This window comes from Bemisia tabaci, chromosome 8, assembly GCF_918797505.1.
Source record: "Bemisia tabaci chromosome 8, PGI_BMITA_v3".
In the NCBI taxonomy this organism is placed as follows: Eukaryota; Metazoa; Arthropoda; class Insecta; order Hemiptera; family Aleyrodidae; genus Bemisia; species Bemisia tabaci.
In genome coordinates this window covers 10,831,695-10,848,238 of record NC_092800.1, presented here as the reverse complement: position 1 = coordinate 10,848,238, position 16,544 = coordinate 10,831,695, and the positions used below count along the sequence as shown (strand labels likewise).

Here is a 16,544-nt window from a genome sequence, read left to right as displayed (position 1 = left end):
AATAGATTTCAAAACAGAGAGCTTTTATCAGTTGTCATATCAAAGTGGGGAAAAATGAAGGAAAAAATTATCACTTTCGGCCCTATCTTATTCAGAACAAATGCCTCTCACCAACTTTGAAGTGAATCTACCGATTTTCTGCGAGAATGAGAACTTTACATGTAAGTTCTTTCTTCACATTTTCTCCTTTTTGGGTGTCCAGTGGTGTTGTGTTGGTTTTTAGAAAGATCTGCATTCTAGTCCAGCTATCAAACTCCAACTAGTTTTTTTTTTTCTCTCTCTTTTCTTTCCTTTTTTTCATCAAATGAACCTTTACTCTCAATCATCTGAAAAACATAAAAAAGCCCTAAACTCCGTGAACCTAAACCCCTCATAACATAAAAAAATTCTAGAGGAACTGTAAAGTAAACCCTTTACCAAAAGTACAGTCATAACAATGACAAAGTATCCTTTTGGCTTAATTTTGTAATACCTATTGAAGAGAAAAAATTTCTCCTTACTTAAGTATTATGTAGAATCATAAGAAACACTCGTCCTAACACTTTTAGATAATGTGCAAAAGGTTTTCAGTAATCAGAAGCCCCACCTATTGGTTTATAATTTTCTCAGACTATTCTGCAGTTGAAGAAGTGTCAGAGAAGTTCTTTGGGAAAGAAAGGTGAATATTTTTCAATTCGATAAATAATATATATTCTAGAAAATTTGCAACATCGTTTTTGCAGTCGAATGAATGTGTGCCAGCACTCAGCAGACTACTATAAAACGATAAGCGCCCTTTCTTCAACCTCGAGCAACTATATTAACTCTCCGGAAATCAAATTGCATACCCAACAAAATTAAAGGAACTTTGAGAGAGTGGGATGGCTACGAGCTCCCAGCAGAGGCGAAGTTAATAAAAACGAATGCCATTCTCGAATAATTGCTTTGTCCTACAGCATCTATTTTAAGTCTCCGGAGATCAAATTGCACATCCAACAAAATTGAAGGAACTTCAGGCGAGTGTCAAGGATGTTTACTGACCATCAGCAGACTAAATAACAACGAAAATCGCCGTTCCCGAGAGTTCGCATCGACCTTCAGCTACTATTTTAATTCTCCGGAGATCAAATTGCATATCCAACGAAATTGAAGAAGCTTCGGGTGAGTGCCATGGATATCAACGGTGAAACTACTTGACCAGGTACCTCGGTTTGCGACGTTGCCTGTCATACTTAATTTTTGTAATGGAAAACTGCTTAACATCAATTCTGGAAAACTTCCGTGTTTTCTCTTTCCTGTGCAAAGGATACTCTCGGAAAATCTCAAGAAATGATGTTGATTTGTTTTCATTGAAAAGAATAAATTGAGAGCGGAGATTTTTAAACACTGCAAACGAGGTATGTGGTCTGGTAGTTTCACCGTCGATGTGTTTTAAACTAACTATAGCTATCAACAGCCTGAGTTTGCTGACTCCTAAAGTAATTCATATTTCCTGCTTACAAGCGGTGCACAAGGTTGCAGCCCAGAACGTAAACAATAATAATGCCAAATTGAGTATGTTGGTTCAAATTGCTACATTTTCCCAGTTATTCCACTTTTCGAACAAAAGGAATCTTAACCGCAAATTCTGAACCAGACGTTTTGATTGGTCCAGAGCGGTTCATTTCATTTATTCCGAGTTGAACCAAAATAAGCGGGAATTTCAAATAACTCCGGATATCCTGTTTACCAATTCGTTTCCGTTTCCGGTAAAGCAATGTTGACAAATTTACGAACACTCGGTGAGTAAAATTGACAACACTGTTATACCGGAAACGGAAACGATTTGGCAAGCAGGATATCCGGAATTTGTAAAACTGACAACACCGCTACTGAAAACAAGCGAATTTGGAATTATTTGAAATTCCCGCTTATTTTGGTTCAACACGGAATAAATGGAATGAACCGCCCTAGACCAATCAAACAAACGGAACAATGAACAAGAAAAACAATCATAATCATTAAGTGAGGTTATGTTTATGTTCTTAGACCATGTGCTGAATTTGAATACATTTGTACTTTTATTGCATTACTTCTCCCCGTATTTTCTACTATGATAAATCATTTTATTCTTATCTTTTTTACTTAATTTGTGATTTTTACCCCTGGACAATAGCTGTCATCCCAAAAGAAGGTAATTTTATACCTTAACTCAAGAACTCTATTGCAACAAGTGTGCCTCATGCATCAGATTTAACTTCACAATGAATGCCCCTAAATCTTTTAAAGGCAAAAAGTTTAAAAAGAAACCCAAAAAGTTTGAGATTAAAGTAGTGTCACGCAAAGAACGACGAAAGGCACTGCGGAAGGAGAAGAAATCCAAGAAGTCTTCCAAGCAAGTTGCTGAAACCTCGCCATCACCAAAAAAGAGCAAAAATTCAGTCAAATCAATCCTTAAGAAACCCACCTCAGATCCTAGCAAGAAAAGTGTCAGGTTCAAGAACTCGTCTGAAATTCAAGATGATCTACGCTCCAGAGAGAAGCAGTCGCGTGCACAGCTGGAGAAAGATATGGCACTCGCAAGAAGGAAACAACTTATGCAAGCCAACGATGAAGAAGATCGAAATATTCGACAGTTAGAAAAGTTATTGAAATTGAACAAGAAGAAACAGAAGAGCATCCCCAAGGCATTCAAGGAAGATGGATTGGATTGTATCCTTTTTACTAATTTTTCTTACAGTTCAGTCCTCTTAAAGTAAGGTACTTACAGATAGCTCTATTTTCATGGTATTTTTTAGTTTCATACCCCTTATGATAAATTGGACGTATTTCTATCAAGCAGAACTATGAGCAGGTGAGAAATATAGGGTGTGCTCTAGAAATCTGCATAAGAAACAATGTAAAAGAGGGCGTGATTCCTCTTGGAAAGATCGAAAAGCGGGATATTACATTCTATCAAACAGAACTATGTGCCAACAGAATGCGGGATTCATGAGCCGCGAGGATTGGACGAGAGCGTTGTGGACAGAGCTCATGAGTTAAAGCGCCCCGACGACGATCTCCCCCTCGCGCCGCGGCTTTATCATTGCCGCTGACGTCACTGGCGCTTTATTATTCTCATTCACTCTTATGGTCAGAGAACTAGCGAGCACACCCCATATTTCTCACCTGCACATGGGTCTGTTTGATAGAAATACGTCCAATTGGCAGAATAATTCAATTCATCTTATCATTAAGGTGTGTGATGTGATTAAGCTTACTTAATGAATAAATAAAAAATGCAAATTTCAAATTTATCAATAGACTCGGCCTAAAGGCTTCAAATTTTACAATGGAGGTAGAAAAACAGGTTCTAATTTTTTTAACGACATGTGTTGAATGACAGGCTCTAAACTTGAATGAAAATTTATATTTCAGCATTTAGCCTAGAGCTCGTATATGTTGAGACAAACTTCTAAGTATTGCTTAGGTGACCATTCACTAATGGTGCCACCTGACTACATGTATTAACCTGTTGAGTGGTGCGAATTCAGAGCTAATCGGAGATTGACGTTTGTCTCAACATACGATGCACGAGCTCTAGTCATTTAGAGTAGCATTTAGGGTCCTCAACTCTTACAGTTTAACCTAGGTATTTAAATGGTAAGAGCCAATTTTATCTTCTTGGAGAAATTTTTCCTGATTCAAACTTTCCCATCTCTTCAGGGCCAGATTTAGGTTTTCAGGCCCCTGGGGCACTGGGCTGGCGGTACTTTGCCTCTCTTAAGTCAACAATAGCCCCCCTCCCTTCCTCTACAAAATGAAGTACACAATTGAAAAATACAAAATGAAGTGGTTACACTAGGAAAGAAGAAAATTCCAATTTTGAGATTTGGCCATCGCCAAAATTTGCTCCAATTGCAAAATTGCGGCCTGGGCTCCAGTGCCCTACAAGCAAATCCGGCCCTGCACCTCTCAATATCTCATGCTATGGAAGACTAGGGAGAGAGAAAGAGAATATATGGCTTGTTGAGTACTTCTCAAACTAGCGTATCCTTTAATGTATCAATAGTGTTTGAATAGCTGATGTAAGATTTTGAAGCCTTTATAGTTGATTTTTAAAGTGAATCTCCTTAGCTTTCTCTCCAGACCTTTTAGAAATATGTGATCTGGACTACACTAAAAACCTGCCTCCAAACGTACTTGAAAATGATATCGAAGAAATGGCGGAAAGAGAAAAAGAAAAATTTAAAAATGATAAAACAAAGAATAAACGTAAAAGTGATGATGATGATGAAGCACCTGAAGAAAGGAGTAGTAAAAAACCAAAAATTAGCAAATTGGTACCCGAAAAATCCGCCAAAAAAGGTGACTATAAAAAAAGTGAGGAGATGAATGAAGATGCGGATGAAATGGAGGCTGATAGGGAGGTTGAATTCGGTAGTGATATTGGCGATGGGAGTGATGTCGGCGAAGCCAACGATATCTCTGATCTAGAAGATAGCATGGAAATGAGCTTCAATGATGGAGAAGAAGATATTGAGTCTAATAGTGACATCCCAGACATGGAAGAAGAATTTGAGCTCCAAAGTGGTAGCGGTAATGGCAGTGATGTCGCAAATGAAGATGAAGTCGGAGACATGGAAGGAGAGTTTGAACTGCAAAGTGGTAGCGAGAGTGGCAGTGATATTGTAGACAAAGATGAAGATGGAAACATGGAAGAGGAATTCGAACAAAACGATAGCAGCAACAGTGATGATATCGCTGCAGATGATAGTCGTTACGATTTCAGTGATGAAGAGAGTGAAACTGAAATCCAGAAAGCACCAAAAAATAAGGCATTAGAGCTCCCTGATGGACAGTGGGAAGATATTTATGGCAGGCTAAGAGACAAAAAAGGGAATATCATCCAGGTAGGTTTATTTGCCCTTTCTCTCAGATATTTAAAAGTTTTTTTCAAAGTTCACTTGATTATTTTCATTGCTAGCTCTGTTTACACATATAATATTTTCAGCTGTGGTTGCGATCTCCTTAAAAGCAAATGTCGAACATTTTCTGACTAAACTGAATTAAATTCTTGAGGTGGGTGCATAATGCGAAAAGTGAAAGGTTTGTTGGAAGCTGTAAATAGATTTAATAAATTTCATCAATTCACTGGCCTTCAAATGCCTTAGTTATTAAATCATAAACTAATTTTCTCCCTTAATTGACACTCTGAATTTTTAACTCTTGTTGGAATCTTCTTTCAGGTATTGCTGTCACCAAAGTGCCAGAGAGATTGCAGTATAAAGTGTAAAATAAGTTTTACCATAGAGGATAAAAACTAACTAACTTTGGTAATATTTATCGATAAAAATGAAAACTGGAGAAAAATATAGATACCAACTATTTTGAAGCATTGACATAATATTTTTCAACCTTAGAAAAATGAAATAAATAAAAATACGAAAAATTGGTAAAAGTCTGAATAAATCATTTATGATTAAAAACAATGAAAATTTTTCAATACTTAAGAATGAATCCAAACAGCCAAAATTCTCTCGGTCAGCCATTTTTATATAGGAAATTTAGTCAGTGGTTTTACTATATTGTATGTACTCAATTTTTTCAGGAGAAAACCTCAGGGAAATATGTACCTCCTGCCATGAGGGAAAAACTTGAAGAAGTTGACGAAAATAAAGCAGCTGAAATGATGCGACTCAGAAAGCTAATGAAAGGTCTCATCAATCGACTTGCAGAAGGGAATATGCCTTCTATATCTAAACAAGTAAGTCAATTTTAAAGGTTCTCTCAAAGGGACTCTATTCTACAAAAAGGCAAGTCTAATTTGCAGAATTTATTCAAAACTTTCTAGAGGCATGGTGATGATTTGTAACAATGTAGGCAGAAACTTTGCAAGATGCATAACTTCAACAATGGACCATTAGACAAGGTACGAATTTAAGCGATCTGATACATGTTTCTTAACCAGAATTTAGCGTAGAAAACGATTCACACAACGAAAATTACGGAAACCAACTCCTAACGAAGATATTAACGTTTTTATTTCACATTGGTTACGAGGAATTTGAACTGCCCGCTCACAAGAAACTCAAAACTCTACGTGAGTCAAATCGCCCACTACAACGGTTTCAGCAAGCTTCTCAATCGAGCAATGTTCATTTCCCATCATGTGTTGTTCAAACTATTAGCAATTTGCTATAACTGAGCCAAAGCGTCAAGATTGAGGTTGCCAGATTTTTATATCGCAGAGACTGTCATGATAACGTTTAGCGCGCGATGTGAATCACGTAGAGCATTGAGTTTTCATGAGCGGGTGGTTTGAATTCACGCATTAAGAATCATTAGATATCTTCGTAAGGAGTTAATTTCGGTAATTTTCGTTGTGAGCATCGTGTTTTACGTAAAATTTTGGTTAAGAAACATGTATCAGAATGCTGAAATTCGTACCTTATCTAGTGGTCCATTATCAAGTTACAAATAGCATCAATTTTTAGACTACATTGGGTTTGCGTTCTTTATTTTTAGCCTCTAAATTCTGATTTATAAGTGCAGAGTGTTCAGTGAATTTGAAGCACTACATCTAAATGCTTCATCTTATGGTCCGGAAGCCTCATAGAGAAAATACAGAAAGTGGTGGCGAGGCAGTCACCAATAGAATCAGTGGAGATGTAGAAATGTACATCGTCTGATCAGCCAATGAGAGTGAGGTCTGCTGTGGTGTGGAAATGCACATCCCTCCCTCGCTTCCGCCTTCTGTATTTTTTCTATGTAGATGCCTGCCAATACAAATGTGAATTACTTGGAGATTAGCGGAGCGCTTAAATACTGCCATAAAATGCCCCTCTGAATTTCTATCTGACTTCATCATGTTGATCCTGCCGACAGTCATGTGTTTAATGCTGGATGTCAACATAAACATGGCATGAAACTCAACAAATTATTTTATGTTTGATGAAGCAGTCTCATTCAGATTTTGTTAGATACCTACCTCAGTGATTTTTCTCAGTATCATGTAGAAAAAGGCATGAAATCCCCCTTTTAAGAAATGTATAATATTGAAAATGTTTAGAAACACCTCAACGTTGATCTGCCCCTAAAAATTTCATGCAATGAATATCTTTTTGCAATGGTTTGTGAGTTACCTCATGGATTACAAAACTTCAAAGACTCAGTGCTTAATTTTTATGTTAACCCTTGAATTTTTACTTCCTGTCCAAATAATGATGAATTTTCTATTGATTTTCAGGTGGAAGATATTTACATGTCCCACAGCAGAAATTCTACGAATGAGATGTTATTTAAACTCTTTGAGGAAGCAATTGTTGCGGAAACCCTTACGCCAGAGAAACTTATTTTAGAGCATGCCATGTTGATTGCAATTCTTCATGCCAATGTAGGCACTGAAGTCGGTAAGGACCATCAAATGCATCAGTCTAGTACCTAACAGAACTTTTTTTCCCTCCAAATGAAAGATTAGATTATCTCAGTCTTAAGTTACATTCAAATTATAGTTTTACATATAGATGGTGAAACTACAATAATGCGTCTTTCGGTTTGCAGCGTTGCAAACTTCCTGTCATACTTTATTTTGTTACATAGGAAACTACTGAACATCATTCTTTAAAACTTGGCTGATTTTTTTTTCTGCGTTAGGAATCTTCTTTGAAAATTTCAAGCCATGCTGTTAGATTGGTCTCCTTACAAACAATAAAATAGAGGCGAAAATTTTGAGGCATTGCTCCTGCCATATGAATTTTTTAGTTTCACCGTCAATATGGAATTTTGATAGAAAAACTAACACTTAATCATCCCTTTCAATGCACCAGACAAGATACTTAATCTGACATATTTTGCATGCTGTGATGAGTTTACTTTTAATTTCAGTCTTTTTCTCACAGCACTAGCAAATCAATGTTTCATTTTCCTTGTTTTTTTTTCTTTTAATTTTGAAAATGAAATTTTAAATTCTGGGATGTCCTCATTTTTCATTTTCTTCTTTTCTTTTTTTCCTTATCAGCCTTTCCCTGGGTGAAGTTGTAATCGGCCACATTTTTTGGCTGATTAAATTGCTCATTATTCTTTTAATGTATGTTGTCTTTTGGTGTGGATATGAACTACAAATCTAACATGTTTATGACAAAGTGTAAGCATGTTATTGCATTGGTCTTGGGACTTGAAGTACTCGTTAGGTGCCGCTCTCTTTTCTAGTCTGGATTATGGGATGTGTGGGCCTCACCTTATTCTAGACCTGGTATTGAAAGGGTTAATCAAAAATTGAAAGAGTCTACATTTCCCTATTATCAATCTTTTCATCTTATTTAGGTCTATTAATATTCAAACCCCATCAGACTTTCAAAAACCAATTTAAAACGATTTGGGTTTTCCTTCAGTCCTTTCTAAAACCCTGTCCAATATTTACGTCTTAAATTTTGCTCCTGAAAGTTTGATTATATAATTTTTTCGCAAAATTTCACATTCTTGCACATTTTATTTAAACGTGAGAAAAGTATTAATTTATTTTTTCTTATCTGTTCTTTACGATTTAGGTGCCTACTTCATGCAAGAATTGATCAAGAAATTTGACAGCTATTATAAAGATGATTTGATAATTGAAGATAAGAAACTAGATAATTTACTTTACCTTCTAGCTCATATGTATACTTTTAAGGTAAGATCAATAAATTTGACTAAGATACTTTTGAAACAAACCAAAAACATAATTTCTTCAAACCATTACCATACTCATACCCATCGATTTTCATATTTTATGTGACAGAAAATTCTGGCGCAAGTTGTAGATGTATCGAACTTGTAAATATTTTCTGGGGCCAAAAAAAAAAAAGGCCGCCATAGTCAGAAAATCGGGAAAAGTCAAGGAAAAACAAAAAATGTTAGAGGAAAATTGTGTAACCACCATCATTCGCTTTTCAGGGTGTGTCTGATATGCAAATGTTGCATTTTTGGGTTTGGAAGTGGCAGTTTTTATTTCTCTTAATCATTCTGCTAATCTTCAAATATCAGGAAACTTTACCAAAATTTTTCAGGGGAATCGAGAATTTTTTTTCTTTTGAATTCTTCAGCAACCCTGATAAAATTGAAAGTGTGGATAATTCTCCCAGCATTGGGTCAAAATCTCAGACTCTTGCTTGTTTCTATGGGCCATCCAGTAATTCTGTCAGAAACTTGTCAATCCAGCTTTAACAGAAAGTTGGATTTCTTGATTTATCTATGTCCATTCAGTAATGACGATTCAGCTTCTCTTCTCTGAAGACTGGTTCATTCAGTGAGCTTATGGATACAAATTAGTCCGCCCCAAAAATAATTCTCTACTTTTAAAGTCATAATCGTATCAGAGCTTACTCTCATTCGTTGCATTTTCATATATTTGAAGATTTTGAGAAGCATATAATACCAATGTAACTCTGCATATCAATAGCTGAAGTGGAAAAATGCCTAGCTCAAATTAACATTGTAAGTCTTTGCTAATTTTTTTTTTTTTAAAGGGAAACTAACCAGCGGCTTGTACTAACATTTTTTGTGAATTTTCTTCTCTCTTTCTAGCAAAATCACACAAAATTGCAAGCAAACTTATTGATTAGTTTTCTTTCAAGAAAATTAAACTTAATTGAAGATTTTTACACATCGTAATTGAAACACGCATTTTCTGCATTTAGCCATCAATGTGGAAGCAGGTTATTATAATGAAACTTCTGTCCTTTTTTTCCAGATTTTCAATGCCTGTTTACTTTATGATATGGTCAATCAATTCTGTGATAACTTTAGCGAAAAGGATATTGATCTGATTTTAATTGTTTTGAAGTCAGTGGGATTTAATTTGCGGAAAGATGACCCTGGTGCTTTGAAACAGTTAATTGTGAAAATACAACTTCGAGCCAACAAAGAAACTAAGCTAGCTGAAGGGTTTGTATTTTTTTTTTTTTTTTTTTTTTTTTTTTTTTTTTTTAACTCAACCTCCTTTCATTAACGTAATTCGTTTTTTCCTACGTACTAATTACAAATTACCTAAGTACAAATTCAAGTGCCCTAATTCTTAAAATGAGTGCAAAATTTGTTTTCTTTTCTGAAGTTAATTGTTGCAAAAACGTCTGTACTTATCAATTTTAACGTCTGTACTTTATCAATTTTTTCCATCTTAAAAATACTCAACAGTCTATGTTCAAGACTTTTGTTTGACTTGGAGGCAATAATGATGCATGCATTTATTTTCAATCCTCTGCAAAATATAGCTATTTTTTTTGAAACATCATTCAATAATAATAGAAAGCATTCTGACAATTTTTGTAAAAAATTACTCAAAATCTAAAGAACTTTTTCAGAGCAAAAGCAGAAACTTACAACAGGCGCAGAGTAAAAATAGACAAATTGGTAAAATATTCCGCACTTATAATTTTTCAATATGTATTCCATATTTTTATTTCCCCTCCTTCATCAGCTCTGTATCAAAAATCGCAGTGTTTCTAAAAATATTGCCAAGTTTGCAGTTATTCATAAAATGTTTTTGTCGAGAAAAAGAAAGATGAAGGGCAGAAATTCAAGGAATATCTAAAATTTTGGAACTGGTATTTAAGTGACTCGCTCAAAATTATAACTAGCCTTACACTTGAAAATCAGTTATAATTTAAAATCCAATACCAGTAGACTGAGCTCAGTGGGATGGACCAAGTTAAATTTACTTGGAGTAAAAAAAGAGAAAAGGTTAAAGAGACTTGAAGTTGTATTCCTCTGCAAAACTCAATTTTAATAATAAATTTCACTATCTATTTTCAAATGCAAAATAACTTTTATCTACTTTGAAGTTTGGACCGGAGAAAATGTACGCTTAGTTGAGCTTAAAACCACCCTTAACTCATTCTCCTCCATAATGTGGTTTTATTCCTCTCTATTCAATTCAGTCTGTCCCATATTTATGACGGGAAGCGTATTTTTTTATGAGAATGTCCTTTTCTGTTACAGATCTCGTGTAAAATTCATGATTGAAATCTTGCTTGCTGTGAAAAACAATAATTTTGCCAAGATTCCAGGTTATGATACCACTACTTCAGAAAGATTGAAGAAGTTAGTCAAAAATATAATTCGAGCTGGCAAATATATCTCGGAACTAAAAATCACCTTGGATGACTTGAGAAATGGTAAGCTTAACTTCTATTCCGAATTGCTAGTAAAGTCAAACTTGCTTGTAAAATGAAATTTATTTTAATTTTCTGTATTTGGTCTAAGTGTAGTGCTCAACCAAAGGCAAAGATTGCTAGAATTCAAATTAAAGAAACAATGTATGTGATTGCCAAGTCTGAATGAACATCTTAATACTTATTGATTTTTTTTCTACTATAATCAATTTTTTTCTCTTTTTTTGCAGCTGACCAAAGAGGTCGATGGTGGATTGTAGGATCTGCATGGACAGGTGCCTTACCTCAACATCCTGGCAAGTCTACTAAAACAAATATTGAGCCACAATTCAGCAGTGAGATTTTACAATTGGCTAGGAAACAGCGAATGAACACTGACACTAGGCGAAACATATTTTGTATCCTGATGACCGCTGAGGTACTTTTGTTTTTCTCACTTTTTCAACTCACTCTTCAGTATTTCAAAGATTTCATTCACAAGACAAGTGTAATATTCGTATGCCATCAAAATAAAGCCAGTCAGAGACTTTTTTAAACTTTCATTGAAAAACCATGTCTCGATTCCAATTGTGTTGAAATGAAATCCTAACAATAGTTAAGTAAAGCTATTCTCAAAAATAATGCGGAAACAGTGCCACAAGGAATCAATCTGAGAAAAAGGAAGGAGAAATTTTGGCTCGATTTTCTAAATGTCATTGATTTAACTTTTTTTAAACTTTATCCAATACATATCTGTCTTTAAATTTTTTGTTTTTAGGACTACTTGGACGCTTTTGAGAAATTGCTTCACCTTGGTCTAAAAGGATCGCAGGAACAGGAGATTTTGCGTGTTGTTGTTCATTGTTTATTGCAAGAAAAGCAATTTAACTTGTACTATGCCTACCTAGCTCAACATTTTTGTGAGGCTGATCGGAAGTATCAGGTAAATAACTCAATTCTAAAATACACATAGGCCGATAAAAAGCATCTGTAACAACACAAAACAAGCAGGAAAGTTCTAATATATTCGCATTAAAGAAGCGCTCAGCTGTCAGTATGTGTTTAAAGTGAAAAATAAATTTTATTTACTGATGGTGCACCGAAGGTTGTGAAAAAATCTAAAAAGAATTCAGCTGATATGAGACATATTAATTTTTGCTTTGACAACATTACTCTAACAATATTTTCTATGTAGGTGCAGTTTTAAGTGCACCTAAAAAGATAAGCATCAATGAGAAAAGAATTGGCCTCAATGAAAATTTCAAAGGTCAATTTTGAGAAAACTACCCTACCGTTAAACCAATAAATTATAGAAAAAAGATTATTCTCCTCTGTTATTCGATATCAGAAGCATTAACGAAAGGTATCACACACAAATCTATTCTAAACATGTGAGGCCCCTATCCAGTGAGATCCGAATGAGCCGGTGCCCCATTTGATAACATTGTCACTAAGTATACTAGAATTCTATAGCCAGGTTGAAATCAGTAAACGCTTTCTATCGGCTGAGTGCTTAAAATAAGCTAGATAAAGGCTCAGTTTTTGTTTCTTTTAAAAGATCAAACAAAAACTGTCGATTTGAATTCTGTCACGAATAGTTCATGACAGGTTTTTTTTTTTTTTATTCGATAGCATGTTATTGACTGGTTCTTTCTTGCAATCCCTGACAGGGATTTTACTACTTATTAGAGATCACAAAAAAAACCAGTCAATGAACTAAAGCTATCAACTAACAGCAAGATAATTTTCATGGTCCAAAATTGACAAAATTATGTTAAGTGCGTAGTATAAGTAAAAAAAAGAAGAAAAAATCTAGATCTCTGTCCATTTTTAATGGAAGAACTTTTTTCATCGAATGGAGTCTTGAAAATCATCAGCACATTGTCACGAGATACAGCAGAAGTGATCCACCCATTTGCTTCAAATTTTTCCAATGTAGAACTAGTTTTACCCAATTACAAAACAGAGAAGCTCAGTTTTTTAAATAATTGGAAGAAATATTCAGTTGGAGAAGGCAACACATGCGTACTTTTTTTTAAAAATATTCCTCTCTCAAATTTAGTGTGTTAAATACAGTTAGTAGTTTTATCACCTCTTCTTAATTTTTTCAGCTGAACATCCAGTATACTTCGTGGGACAAGTTTAAAGATTTGAGCTCCATGTCTTCTGTTCAGATCAGCAATTTTGCCAAGTTTTTAGCGCATCTGTTCCTAGCAAAAGCTGTGCCTATCTCCATTCTGAAGGTAAGAGCATCGCAGATACTATTTTTGTTTCAGTAAATCTGATATTGTGAAGAAAAGTAGTCAAAATTTTACCAAGTGAGTTGAAACTGACCATCAACTGTCATACGAGTGCGCTGCGATACTGATTGAAATTTTTCTGGCAAGTTGTTCCAATTTTTCCCGAGCGTAAGATCATCTATCCGAAAAACTCAGGGATAAAATAATGAGAAACTTTGAGGAAAATTTTTACAATGAATTAGATTTTTTTTCTTGTTGGGCAGGAAAAGTTTTTTAAAATTATTCGCTTGCTTTGTGTCACAGGTGCTGCATTTTACCGACTTGGATGAGGCAGGGTTAAAGTTTTTGCGGCAGCTTCTATCTATTATTCTATTGGCAGACTCGGATGATAAGGTTACCGATGTTTTCGTTCGGGTTTCGAAAGCTCCAAAGCTGAAGCTTTTCCGTGAAAGTTTGCGGCTCTTCTTCCATCATTTCCTTCTTAAAAACGCGTCTAAGTTACCAGATGTATCGGAAAATAAATTGGATCTCCTCAAGCGCCGAATCCCCATTGCGGAAAAAGCATTAATCGGATCAACAGATCCCTTTGGCTAGTAGAATATCATATGTACAAATAGGATTCTCTTGTGTTCAGCTTCTAAATCTAAGTTTTATGACATCAGGCGTTTTTGTTTTTGTAAAGTGTAAATAAAAAAATATTTTTAAGTTTATAGCTTTCGTGAAAGTATCTTTTTCGGAAAATTTTCATAGGCTGAGAATTAAGGACGAAATTTTAGTTGAAGCTCCTCCCAATGGCAACTTCAAAAAATAGATAACCTGCAGTCGGTTTACCTTGTAAAATTGTTCCAAAAATATTCCACAGGGCTAAGGCACCATGAGAAATTGTTATTTCCACTCAGTTCAGGACAAATTGTTCTTATTCTTGTGTATTGGACTCTTTCAATCAGAGAAGTTTAAATCCAGAAGGTTCAGATGTCGATTTGCCCTACAATTATTTTATGTATCAGAAAGTTTACAAGAAAACACTATCCAGCATGTTTTTCCCCTCTTTATGTAAGTTAAAATATGTTCTCATTGCATTCAGTGGGATGAAAATCTCAAAGTTTCCTGGAGGTAGCACTTTTAGGATGTTCTCTACCAGAAGGCCTACCCTTATACCCTCCTTCAGAGATGAAGTTTTAGGGAGGATTTGTACCACAAATTCCTTGTTCATATCTCTGCTAGGTGAGCAAGACTAGGTTTCCTGGCTGAGGTGTTACTTTGATTCCATAAATTTGTTTCTTTTAGAGTTACTATTGATGGGAGGTCCTTCATTCGTAGAGTAAGATGAAGGATAGTCGTCTATTTCTTCCTCTCAGCAACCGGAGTTTTTAGAGGAGCTCTAGAGAAGCATTCCGCGCTGACCGCACGGTTTGACGCAATGCGTAAAGTATTCCTGCGATCTCGCAGGCGCTAATATGCGTTTCTAACCGCACTGTGTCTAGCGCAATTATTCAAACTCGCGAAGTCAACGTTCCTCGACATGTTATTACCTTGGACGACCGTCTAACATAGGTGGATCAAGGGGGGGAGGGCGCAGGGAGCATACGCCCCCCCCCCCCCGTTCGGTAGAAAAAAGGAGGGGGTAATAGAGAAGAGGGAAAGAAAGAAGGAACGTAGGAAAGACGATTACATTTGGTAATTATTCATGACGAAAGGAACTTAAACTGCATTTTAAAAACTTCAAATATTCAGCAATTTTCTGGAGAGGCCCTCGGACTCCCCCCCCCCCCCCCCCCCCCAATTCGAGGTGTATGGATCCGCCTTTGCCGTCGAATTTCCACTTCCCTGTGTGTCAGGCTGAGAGCAACTTATCAATTGGACGGTTGCGCTAGTTTTAAATAAATTAAAACGCAAGATATCCAAAATCAAGGCTCAGATTCGGATTCCTCGTGAAAAATCGATGCCATTTCATGTATCATACGTCAGCATAGCATGAAGGAAATGATTCTAACATATCAGTCCAATATGGGTCAAGAAGTCAGCTGAGGAGGAAGAAGAATTTATCATGAGGGAATTCAACCCTCTTATCTAAATGCCGCCTTGCCGCCAGCTTCGCCGAATCCGCCCGGGCGCCGGCGCTAAGCATTCGGTTTCGCCGCAGAATTTCCGAGAAGAGAAATATTCTTCTTACTCATCAGCTGACCTACTCAGTGCTTACCCATGTTGCCAAGTTGGACTGATATATTAGAATCAGCACGCCATCGTTAATGCCTTTTTCCATTACGCTATGCTAGCGTATGATACATGGAATTTCATCAATTTTTAACGAGGAATCCGAATCTGAGCTTAGAATTTGGATAGCATTTGTTTTAAGTTAAGTTTTCAAAATTTTAGTTCGCGGACGAAGCTCACGATGCTATCTTGGCTCCCGTTCGTTAGGTTTTGTGAAACTTGATTTATTGCGGTATTTGATGACGGAAACTCGAATTTTGGTCAAAGTCAGAAAAATCCAAAATCCAAGATTGCGGACGTAAGCTAAAGTGATATCCTGGCTCCTGCTCGTTTGATTATTGTAAAGCTCGTTATCAGGGAATGTTTTTCACGGGAAACTTGAATTTTTAGTCAATTTTCCAAAATTCCATCAGAGAGAAGAAATGTTTGTAGTTAACGGTTTACTCTCAAACGCATTATTACTCTTAAAGGCAGGTAAAATGTATCCCCTATACATTTCGTCGTTTCCCAGGTGGAGAAAAATAACTCCATTCCAAGGTTGCCAAATTGACTTAAATCATTTAATTTTTTGCGAGAATATACAAGCGTATAATTTTTGTTCAGAATTTGTTTCAGTTTTTTATGAGATTAAGGTGAGGTTGGGTAACTGGGCGGTGGGGTAACTGGGCAGTACCCTCTGTATTTCTACCAGATTAGTGCAAAAATTGTTTTCACTGTTGGCATACCTTCATTATGACGTAAACCATCTAGAACATGTAAACATAACTTCAAAAAAAAATTTTATGGTGAATGGTGAAGTGCCGAAAATTGGACAGCTTTTTTTTCAAAACAACGCCGGAGGTGGTCCCGAAAAGAGCCTCATATCTCACTCCCAGCAAGTATTTTATTCAACTTTGACAATTCTTCTTCATGTATGATGTATTTGTGTAATGCGTGAGTAATTACAACGTAATTGGATGAAAATACTGGCTGCAAAGGGTTGATGCCCAGTTACCTTGAAAATTTTCCCTTTGTGGGGTAACTG

At 35.9% G+C, this 16,544-nt stretch overlaps 1 protein-coding gene across 1 annotated transcript; it reads left to right on the top strand.

Moving 5' to 3' along the window:
- The first annotated feature begins 1,981 nt into the window (after positions 1-1,981).
- LOC109034940 (nucleolar MIF4G domain-containing protein 1) lies at positions 1,982-14,016 on the top strand. The gene is made up of 11 exons (XM_019048375.2): positions 1,982-2,670; positions 4,087-4,850; positions 5,549-5,704; positions 7,187-7,349; positions 8,487-8,608; positions 9,668-9,861; positions 10,915-11,090; positions 11,318-11,505; positions 11,845-12,009; positions 13,178-13,309; positions 13,610-14,016. Exons 1-11 carry the CDS (start codon positions 2,223-2,225, stop codon positions 13,898-13,900), a joined length of 2,799 nt encoding a protein of 932 aa, XP_018903920.2. The 5' UTR covers positions 1,982-2,222; the 3' UTR covers positions 13,901-14,016.
- Positions 14,017-16,544: the final 2,528 nt, after the last annotated feature.